The sequence below is a fragment of the Alosa sapidissima genome, chromosome 9 (assembly GCF_018492685.1).
Source record: "Alosa sapidissima isolate fAloSap1 chromosome 9, fAloSap1.pri, whole genome shotgun sequence".
Taxonomy (NCBI): Eukaryota; Metazoa; Chordata; class Actinopteri; order Clupeiformes; family Clupeidae; genus Alosa; species Alosa sapidissima.
In genome coordinates, this window is record NC_055965.1 from 5031170 (window position 1) to 5043037 (window position 11868).

An 11868-nucleotide genomic window follows, 5' to 3' on the forward strand; every position below is an offset into this window, starting at 1 on the left:
TCGAAGTTCGTTTGTTTATTAATATAAAATTTCGAATATATTCGAATATGTATTAATAATATTTTAACCATTAAATGTCTTCCGTAAGACCGAATATTGGTATCAAACTTAAGTTCTATTTGTTCTGTCCACCAGAGGGCAGTGTATCAGTCAATGTCAATAGACTACGTGCACGAAAGGCTGAGTAAATGCGTGTGTCAAAATTGTTATTATTGAGCATAGGGCTGGGCGATATACGATATGTATAGCACATGTAATCGATATCAATAAAAAATACGTTCGATAGAACATTCATAAATAAAAGCAACACACACCTCCTGCCTTATGTTGTCCATAAATAAAATAGGCTAAATATTTCTTGCATTGTAGTATGTCAAACTCTACCAGAGTAGGCGGTAAGAAGTAGGCCTAACGTTACCTCACCACAGACTCTCCTTTGCCCCGTGCACTCTCTCTCTCTCTCTCCCCTCACAACAGGCGCATCCCTCCTCAGCATGCACATGTAATCCAAAACATTAATCGTGCAAGACGACTGGCTAAATTGCTATTAAATCCGGTTAGCATCATTAGCACGCTGCACGAATTTGTTCAAAACTACTGCATTCAAATTAACTGCTAAATTCGAATCATCTCAATCCCAATGCAAATGGAAAAGTATTTTCAAGACTCAAACGGGCCTGTCCCAAGGAGAAAAAGTATTCAATTGAAACTTAAACACACGTGGGAAAACTGAACAGTCTAACCATAGACTATGATAAACTAGCAAATTAAAGCTAACGTTACTTTGTTTACAATATTTCCAGGCTTCAACCAGTGCTGCTTTTCATTCAGACTTATCTGCACATTTATTTATTTAAGTGTTTTTAATGATTGTGTTGCCATTTCTTTTCCCTGTTTGCTTTGATTGATAACTAAGGTGATTAAAATCAGAGGAAGGTTAAGTTTAAAATAAAAATGTTTATGTGGGAGCTGCTCACTAAGCGCGAACCAGCCAGGATGCTAACCTACAGGAGCCCAGATGGCCAATAATAGCCTTGCTAATGAGCTCGCGATTTCACTTCAGAAGGCGTGAAAAAAACCTCGGAATCTGAATCGAAAACAACGTTTAGGCTACAACCAAATACATTTACAAAAAATATTTCCATAGGCTACAGGTTCGAATATTAAGAGATCCCTAAAATTCGTTCGAATATCTTTCATTTTTAAAATAATCGAATTATATTCGAATAACGAAGTTCGGAGTCAAAGCCCTACAAATGATTCCTAACTCTCTGCGTGGTCATTAATTGTGATCGGTCAGTGACAAGTCAATCTGACATTATTTTCCCCACTCGATTCATGACTTCATCACACTGTAGGTCGACTGGACAAATAACTCATTTTCTTATCACTGTTTTCACTTCCCCCTGCAGAGCAGGCAGGCCTGCACACAGTGTTATAAAATAAAACTGTATATTATACTTACTGTTATCTATGTTTGATCACATATCCATCTGCCAATGCAGTGCTCAATAAGCAAGCAAGCTTATTGTGGATGTTATCTGAACAGCACGCTGCACTAACACACACACACACACACACTGACCGAGACCATGTCTGGAACAAATGGCGGAAATGAAAGGAGGAGAAGGAGAGCCAGAAGAAAGGGGACGTCAGAAAACAACACACACAGTCCAACCAGCTGGGAGGAAGTGTTAGCCTAACTCAATTGAGCAGGGGGCGACGTTTCACTGACATCCGGATGCATGCGATGATTCACCATGGTGAGCGGGAGAAGCACGAACACACACACACACACACAACTGTCTACTAACCGAATCAGAGCTTCACAAAACCATCTGCGGTGACAACTCCACAGGACACAATGTGGACTGGGCCCTTTGAGGACAGCCTGACAACTGTGAGTTCCACTCAGTGCACTCCTCTCTCACACTCTCTCTCTCTCACACACACACACACACAAGCGAATGTAGACACACACACAAACACTCCCCTCATAACTGCACGTACAAGCATGCATCGTGCTCACACACACACAGTTCACCTCTGATAGATCGTCCGGCCGCTTGCTGGCGTGAGTTGTGGCCAGTGGGTTTTTATGGGCACTAAAGTGCGTTGGCCTGTGAGGGCAGGCAGGTCCTCGGTAACTATATTAGTCTGGACTCAAATATAGTACTCAGGACTCAACACGCTGACAACATGTCATTTAGGGAAAATACAGCGTCTGGTGCACAAACACCACACACAATTCGAGAGAGAGAGAGAGAGGAGAGAGAGAGAGAGAGAGAGAGATGGAGAGAGAGAGAGAGAGAGAGAGAGGAGAGAGAGAGAGAGAGAGAGAGAGAGAGAGAAAGAGAGGGAGGGAGGAGAGAGGGAGAGAGGGAGGGAGAGTGAGAGAGAGATGGATAGGGAGAGGGAGAGAGAGAGATGGGGAGGGAAGAACAGAGAGAAGGAGGGAGGAGAGAGGGAGCGAGGGAAACCACTGAGGATGAAAGGGGCTGTTGTTGACTAACTGGACATGGCATGAAATGCCCTCATGCAGCACACCAACAGATCACTGCCCAGCTGTGGGAGTCACACACACCTGCTCGTGCTCTCTTTCTGTCGGCCTCCATTTATACTCAGTCCCTTTCACACACACAGGGTACACAGACACTACTCTCCAGTCACACTAACTTTTAGGGACACGCAGGCTGACACATCTGGCCAAGAATGTATTTCAATCCACCGTCTCTCTCTTTCTCACATGCGCGCACACACACACACACACACGCGCACACGCGGTGCGATGGCCCACAGCAGGTGTTTGGCTGCCGGCTGCACAGAGTCGGTTGGAGAGAGGTGTTCAGAGTATGGTTGGCCTGCGGCTCACCGCTCACATTCAAGCCCCGTGGGAGACACAAGGCCTCCTGCCTGTGGTCCCCTAACCCCCCCCCCCCCCCCCCACACACACCTGTCCACTCTACATACCCGCACCACGCTCATGCCAGGGCCAGCAGCCAGAGTCCTCTACTGGCTCACACACACACTGAGGCCTGCACTGCTCCCTGGAGAAGCACATAGTAATGTCCCTAGCTATGAGGGCTGCAAATAACGATTATTTTTCCTGATCTATTAATCTGTGGTTTATTTTCTACATCAGCAGATTAGTTGGTTGAAAAATGGGTTAAAGAAATGTTGATCAATGCTTCCCAAAAAGTCCAAGATGATGTTGTCTACAAGTCAAAGACATTCAGCCTACTGTCGTAGAGCAGTAAGTAAAACCTGAAAATATTCAAGTACCAAAGAAGCTTGAATCAGGGGACTTTTGAGGGTTTTTTCCCCTCATGAAATCCTGGCCGTGTAGAGTATAGCCATTCCAGCACTGTGCAGTGACTCACTGCGCTCATGCTTGGCCCATCTACGAACACGGACTCCTGCGCTACAGCCTGTGTGGTCAGTCTCCCTCATCGTCTCGTCCACTGAGGCCTGCGCCGCTCCGTGCTCCGGGGGGGCATGGACATGCTGTCACTACTCAGATACTCAGATGTTGACTTTACAGAAACTCAGCCACTGGCTGAACTCTGATAGATGGAAAACAAGTGGAAACATGATGAACTACTGGCCATGCAGAGTGTGGCCACCGCAGCGCTGAACCACGTCCTTCCCCCAGGGCCTGTCTGTGTGTGTGTGTGTGTGTGTGTGTGTGTGTGTGTGTGTGCTTGTGTGTGTGTGTGTGTGCGCATGTGTCTGTGTGTGTGCGCATGTGTCTGTGTGTGTGTGTGTGTGTGTGTGGAGAGTGATTCACTGGCTGCGACTCTTGGCCTATTAGTGCAGTGGCGCCTCTCCGTGTCCTCTGTTCTTTTAAATGGCACGTTCACAGTGTCACTAGTGCGCTCCCTTTCACGCTCACTAGTGGCCATTTCCCTTTACTGACATGAGAGAGAACGGGGTAGATTCTAACAGGCAGGCTACAACAGGCATGGGACTCAAGTGTTCCGTTCCTAGAGCTGAAATAGTTTTGGAAGACTGGTCTGATTTTTTCGAAAGAGCCATTAATTATAGTGGAAGCTAATTGTCGCAGCGTACACTGTGCAAACGGAGCGCTTCAGTTGCGTGCCCTGTGTAGCCTGCCCAAATGCCCATAAGTCTCCGCAGGAGTTGCTGTTATGTATGGAAAATAAAAGGGAACTGTTTTTGTATGTGTGAATGTGTGAGGGGCCCAGCCATTTTCCATATAGCAGGGAGAGAGTGTGTGTGTGTGTGTGTGGACGGTAATGAGTCACGTGGTTGGGGACAAACCTGTGTCATGTGTCATGCATGTGTCTCATTAAGCAGTAGGCTCAAATGTAGCCTACACAGCTTTGATCCTCACGTTGGGTGACTTCAGCTTGACCCTCTCTCATGTACTAGAGATGCCAGTGCCTGACCTTTGACCTGTCAGTTGTCCCTGACCCTAACCGTGCACCTGTGGGATGGGTCACGAAGGTGACACTTGAGGACTTAATTGTGAATATGAGCCACAGACAGGACTTTGGTAACTGCAGCTATGAAGAACCTACGTTCATCGATAGAAACTGAACACGCATCCAAACAAATCCATCTTCAAGAAATGTTGTATATGAGCAAGGTTTTAAAAAGGTACCTGACTATCTAAAACATCTAATCATGTTTATGGTTACACAGCAGCACTTGTTGAAATGTTGTATATGAGCAAGGTTTTAAAAAGGTACCTGACTATCTAAAACATCTAATTATGTTTATGGTTAAACAGTAGAAATGTTGTATATGATCAAGGTTTTAAAAAGGTACCTGACTATCTAAAACATCTAATTATGTTTATGGTTACACAGTAGAAATGTTGTATATGAGCAAGGTTTTAAGAAGGTACCTGACTATCTAAAACATCTAATTATGTTAATGGTTACACAGTAGAAATGTTGTATATGAGCAAGGTTTTAAAAAGGTACCTGACTATCTAAAACATCTAATTATGTTAATGGTTACACAGTAGAAATGTTGTATATGAGCAAGGTTTTAAAAATGTACCTGACTATCTAATCATGTGTATGGTTACACAGTAGCACTTGAAAGGGAATGTGTGTGTGTGTGTGTGTCTTAACTCATGGGTGTGGTGAGTTACAGTGGTTGCATTAGGGGCATGTGGTTTTTGGTGGAGATTGTGTACTTGCACGTGTGGCATCCCGTCAGTTGCCACATCTAACCTCTGTTCAGATCTGCGGGTTCCTCTTTCAGATACTACTCAACACCAGTTTTGGGTGGGGTGCTGTTAAATTTCCTTCCTTCCTGCATGGCAAATCTCTGTGGCAAATCTAGCAAGTGTGTGTGAAATAAAAGTTTCTAAATCTGTAGGCGTTAAGAACAATATATTCTTACCAGGAAAGGAGTTAGCCTCGACATGCCCAGGAGTCACCCTACTCCACTGTTTTATGGGTTTACACAGAAAGGGTAGCCTCAAGGTTAAGCTACAGATTGGATAGTCTAGTCTAGTCTAGTCACACACACACACACACACACACACGTTTTCATAACTCAATAGCTGAAATTTCGTCCTGGCCTTTCCGCTTAAAAGGATTAAAAACACTTGATACGCCCTCACTGGGCCAGAGGCTAGTCCTTGTTGCACTAAAATATCCTCCATCCTCTCCCCCGTGACCTGGGCCACATTATATCTGGATGGATGTTTCCGTTTAGCAGGGGTCTCATCAGTGTGGGAACATATTCCTCTGGGTCACTGTCTGCACAGCTGAGACAGTGCCCCATACCACAGCTGCTTACTCAGAGAGAAAGAGACACAATGGACGCAGCTAAAACACACAACAACGCTCAAATATGTCAAATGCAACCAGGCTGTGGCTGTATCCTCACATCTCTCTATGACCCGGCACATTTACTGACTCCAAGGATGACAGATGAGGCTGGGTAACGATGGCAGCCAAGACCGAGTACAAATCCAGTAACAGCTGCGAGACTAGTATTTAAATGTACAATGTGAATTCACTAAAGAACCAAGATTGTGGACAAACAACAATGTCAACCTCATCCATCTCAACATGTCTCTTGCCTTATGTCTCTCCATCTCCCTTCCACACACACACACACACACACTGCTTGTGTCACTCACTGGGCTTTGGAGGATTTGTGTGACTCTCTTCTTCTGCTCCATCATGTTGAAGTCCTGCCGCAGGTCGGGTGACATGTTGCGAGCGCGCAGGTACTCAGGGTCATTCTCGTCCACGCGGTCAAAGTAGCGCTCCTTGGGCGGCGCGGAGGCGGGCCGCTGGGCGAGGGGGGCGGGGGGGCTGGTGACCACCCCCTGCGTGGCCTCGGCGCTCATGGCTGCTCGCTCGGTCTCTCTCCCCGGGCCGACTGGACGCACCACACACACACACGCTCACAGAGGACGGCTCACTGGACTACACCTGAGAGGGGGGGGGGGGGGGAGGAGAGAAATGGTCAAATGATCAGTGCTGTGAAAACAAATATTGAGCAACAGGTGACAGCGCTGACCCTTTTCCACACACACACACACACACACACACAGGTGCGCTCACACACACGCGCACACAGACGCACAGGCGCGCACGCTTACACAAACACACACACACACACAAATGTACTTACACACAAACACACAGGGTGACAGGGGAAGCAGATAAGAGTGTGGCTGTCAGATGAGGAAGGAGACGCCCTGACACACAATCCCTGAGGGGGACCTGCTCATTTGACAGTCAAAACAAACAACCCCTACTCACTCAGTCCTGACAACTGAAGCATTTTATTCTCCAACACACACACACAGTTAACTTTCCTCTCCAAATCAAACACACAAAGCAGTCACCTGTTTTCCCCATTACCACAGATCTCCATGTGCGTACGCTGATAGCATCTAGGCAACACTGTAAGGAACACGGAACTCATACAGCACAAGGATCTCATCACCCCACCCCCACCACACACACACACAGGCTTCTACCCCTCCAGGGCCCAGCGCCTGCCGCCAAATGGTGTTTTTGAAGTTCTGTTTGATGCTGCAGACACAGACAGAGAGGGTACGTGATGTGTCCACTTTTGAGTGTCCGAGAGTGACTGATGTCTTGCCAGCTGTGTGGGGGTGGCTGGACGGTCAGCCAGTGGACTTCGTGCCTGTGTTTGGACCTGTGTCCCATGTTTTGAGTGGATGCCAAGTTGTCCAATGTAGTCCCACAAATATGTGTGTGTGTGTGTGTGTGTGTGTGTGTGTGTGTGTGTGTGTGTGTGTGTGTGTGTGTGTGTGTGTGTGTGTAGAGGGGTTCAATTTGGGGTAGACAAGAGAGACCAAACTGAATATATGACGACTAGATGGTGTCCAGTTTAGTGTTAATGCCAGGATGAACTCATGAAGAAAAACCAAACTCAAAATGAAATTAAACAAAAACTGTGGTGAAGATGCTGTGTTACACTCTTTAGTCATACTTTGTTTCATGTGACAGAACACGGTAGGAGTGGTGGGGAGTAGTGAAAGAAAGAGAGAGAAAGAAAGGCAGCAGGCAAGACCATGGCAGCAAAAAGGAGAAGAGAGCAAGACACAGAAAGAAAGAGAGTGGAAGACAAGAGTTATGGGAGAGAAGACTAAAAAAAAAAAAACAAAGACTTGCAGCTGCGACTACAATGAACATACGTGTTTATTAACTCCAACTGAGTTACCGAGGCTACGGAACAGGGCCTTCACCTTACTCTCCCCCTCAGTCTGTCTAGCCATCTCTTTCTCTCTCTCTCTCTATCACTCACTCTTTCCCTCTCTCTGGCGAAGGCTTAGCCTCATCTTCCCCCAAGCCACCCTACGCCGTTGAGACACACTCAGGGTGGGGGTCTGACGGGAGATCTCATCTTTGAGCAGTGCCTTGCTAAGCTCCTCATTCAGGTCAAATGCCACTTTAAAAGATGGTTCAGATTAGACGGCAGCCAGAGCTCCCCAGGAGAAAGATAGACGGCACGCCGTAGACTCTGATAACGCACGATAGTCTAAACAGGCCCACGAGAGCCAGCGGAGGGGGAGAGACAGACTGGAGGACGGATGGATGGAGTATACTCACACAGAGAGGGGAGAGAAACAGTGCTCTCTCTTCTACTCAGAAATGGTATCCCTTACTGTATGATCTGGCATGCCACCATCATAGCCAGAGAGCGAGCGAGCGAGCGAGAGCGAGAGAGAGAGATAGTTCTGTGAAAGTAACAGATGTAGAGTTCAGTTCACAGTGAGTCCTGTGTGTCCAGCTGACTAGAGCGGGGCCAGTGGGCAGTTAGATAACGGGCAGAAACCTTAAACGTCAACACAGAAACGCTACAGAAAGGCAAACACACATTCTGATCACATGAGACTCGACAGCAACACACTTGACAAAACACACAGCCTGAGGACAAAGTGTGTGTTTGTGTGTGTGCGTTAATGGGGGTGGCAATTACCAGTAGCTGCTGATTCAATAGTGCACATAAATATTGAATGAGGTGTGCTACGTATCAAACACACAATAGATTTCACGTCCAAATCCAAAACAAACAGCAGCCAATGGGGGCAGATAAAAACAGACATGTTCAAAAAGGGTAGGCCAAAAAAAGAGGAGCTCCTTTCACTGCACCTGCTATATTCAACATGGGCTAATGCAACAGGCTCACCCACAACCCACATGACAGGAGCCTACAGGCACAGACGTGCTTGCTGAAACAGAAGGGAGAGAACTCATAACAGCAGAGTTATAAAACTGCGGGGGATAGGCAAACCTGACGGTCAGATTTAATTTGGATTTGGAGCCAACGTATTTCCATATTGATTCACCGTGTCAATAGCTTCGAATTCAAACAGCCCACACAATATTGAGTGGTATAACTGTGATACTATGGCTGGATACACAGACGCCGTCATTCCCTGGAGTACTAACCACTTAGTAATTTTCAAATTCAACCATTTTACCAATGATGACGAGCAGGCCAATACCATGTTTGACCGGCTTGACCAGCTTATTTGCATCTATAAGGAACCTTGCACACCACACACAGCTGCATATATCAAGTCGACAGGTAAAGAGTCAAGGTCAAACGTCTCCCGAGTGCTGTTGGCTCACTTCTTCGCCAGCCGCTGGATGTCTCAAACCTCTGAGACAGTGCAGTCTGGGCTTTTGAGTGCAAGCCACAACACTTGGGCTGATTACATCCAAGGAGAGAGCCAGCACTGGAGACTCTGGCTAAATACTCTACTCTAGGATATCCACACCTGACTAAACACACACAAACACAATGAATGAGACTATAATTCCATTTACTCACTCACACACACACAAATTCAAGCAACAGAAAAAGGATATTCGGGCCTGTGCCGTGGCAGATGGGCAGGTTACATAATCCAATCCTCAAACTCCAGATTAAAGAATGATTTTGCATAGGAGGGAGGGAGGGGGGGGGGGGGGGGGGGGGGGCAAACACAGGAGTAATATTTGTGTGCAAGCACTGAAACCCTGGTGCTTCCCAACAGGGACTTCCTTAAATCAGGACGATGTGGATATGTACCAAAAAAACATTAACATCAGGCCTACGTTTCCACTCAACAGATGCTTGCCGGCAGTCTGAATTACTCATGGAAATTAATGTGCAATGGGTCGTTAAATCATTCTAATGGCTTGGCTCCTAACACATCAAGGCCCTCAAAATGACCACTAAGCTGGCTGTTCGGCTCTAACTGGCTGTTCTGTCCACTACTAGCATACTAAACGGATGGGTCAGGAGTTTGATTAACCAAAACTGTGCTGCCCTGACAACCTTGCTCTTTTTAAATGCATATATTCATGCATGGGATCCCTAAGGGTTGCAGGCATGGCCTTGGTTCACCTTAATTGATCTGCAAAGTGAATGTAGAATACACCCTGTTAGGAGGAGTGGGAGCATCAGTGACAGCAGCAACTGAATGCCAGGAGGAGGAGAGAGCCTTGTGGCAGTCAGACTGTGTTTCTAACACGTGAGGACTACTGCACGAAGGAAAAAAAACCTCGGCAACTCACACGACAGCTGCTGTGCCCAAACACAGGCCGTGTTTACAGGGGCCCAGCACTTGGGCTTCAGTGGTCCACCCCCCACTCCACACGTCCAACACGCTGGCCATGAGGCCACACGTGGGCTGTGTTGTGCCCGAGGACCCACTGGCCACAGCGGAGGCAGCTGATGAGGGCTTTGCTGGTGGTTGGTTGTGAGGATTGAGGATGGAAGGAGACACATATATCAGAAGGGGGATGGGGGGGGGGGGGGGACACCACACGCATGTAACCACGACACCAAAGGAGTCCACAAGATCTCCATGCTGTGGCCAGAGCCCTGTCAATGGCTCATTGTGTGGGAATTTTCTCACTGTTAACCCCATGAAAAGAAGGAAAGTCTCCCTCTCTCTCTCACTGTCTGTCTCTGTGTGTCCGTGACTGTCAGACAGGAAGTCCTGTGGTTCTGGGCCTCAGGGGGATCCAGAAGCAGAGCTGTTTTTAATGGCTCACATGGTAAAACCCTCCCATCCCGGTGGCTAAGACTGCTCTTGCATCTGGGCAAGACCATGGCTGCAGCAACAATTCAGTGCTCTCCATTCCCAGAAAACTCCACTCCTTTCCCCTTCCTACTGATAGATGAGAGGACCTCACCCCCTCGCAAATACCCCATGGCCTTACATTTGGTCCCTAAAAGTGGGCGCTGCTTATCTTTTGCCCCGCAGCCCCTATTTATAGTGGAGCAAAGGGGCTCTAGTTTCAAACCCGATGGCAACAAAGCCAGGAAAGATCCAGGCTAATTATAGCTGTAAATCTACCGCTGTGCACACGGGAGGCGTGTGCTTCGAAAACAAAACGGAATGGAGCGTAGGAGAAAAAATGCAGACGCATCAAACCAAACAATAACATATAAAACGTGGTGCAACGAGTACGGCAACAAAACAATTCTCACAGTTGCAAATGACAAGCTGTGCTCTACTGAAGCAAAGCATGTTTAAAATCTGGTACAATACACATTAGTTGTGGGTCAGGATTCACGGTAACTCCATGTGGGCAATCCGTCCCTGCCGGCAGAAGAGAAAAGCGACCACGAAGTTCTCCAAAGGCGAGCCATTTTTTAAAATACTCGTGCTTGAAACGACTGCCATGCTCTTGGGACAACACCGTGGTTTGAAAAGAAACAATGTGACCACACTAGCGCTCTACAGCAAGCTTATGGTTAGGGTAGGCTATGCGAAATAAAACACAACAAACACAAAAACGATACGCTATGTTAAAAAACTGGCTAACAAAACACAAACCTTTTCCAAAGTCCTGTGTTTCGCTCATGAAAGTGACAACAGTGGCTTAAGTCCGGCGCACATTGTCTTCGTTCAGTCCAGAATCCTCAATTTAAACTCCGGAGGGAACGGAGAAGCGGGGGTAGATAAATGCAACACAAACAAACCAAATGATTTACTTCCTTTTCCAGTACATCCTATGTGGCAGCAACACAGCGGTTAGCAGATAATTGTTTGGCACCGCTTTCTTTTTCCGCGGCAATTTTCAGTTTTTTCCTCTTTCGGTCCAGGGCAGCCTGCAGTACACTCCACCAGCTGAGAGTGAGCGTGCGTAGAGTGTGCGAGAGCGGGAGAGCGCTCGTACTCAACTGGGTGGGTGTGTGTTTCTATGGCAAAGAGCTGACGACGTCACGTGACGAGCTTAATCCATCCCACTTCAAGAGTGCTCGCTACTGACTAACCAATGACAGGGCAGTTCCCGGGCGAGGCACCACCCCCTGCGTGCCCAAATCAGCCGGATTAAAGGTCAGTGTTTATACTACTTTATGCCTGCCAGCTCCATATTCAGCTATGCCAGCTCTCCCACT

General features: G+C 47.2%; 1 protein-coding gene across 1 annotated transcript in view; it reads right to left on the reverse strand.

Annotated features, from left to right (window-relative positions):
- add3a (adducin 3 (gamma) a) overlaps positions 1–11649 on the reverse strand; it is a 55474-nt gene extending 43825 nt beyond the window's left edge. The window contains 2 exon segments of the mRNA XM_042103442.1: positions 6125–6422; positions 11303–11649. Of these exon segments, the coding sequence (XP_041959376.1) occupies positions 6125–6337 (213 nt within the window). The 5' untranslated portion in view covers positions 6338–6422; positions 11303–11649.
- Between the last annotated feature and the right edge of the window lie 219 nt (positions 11650–11868).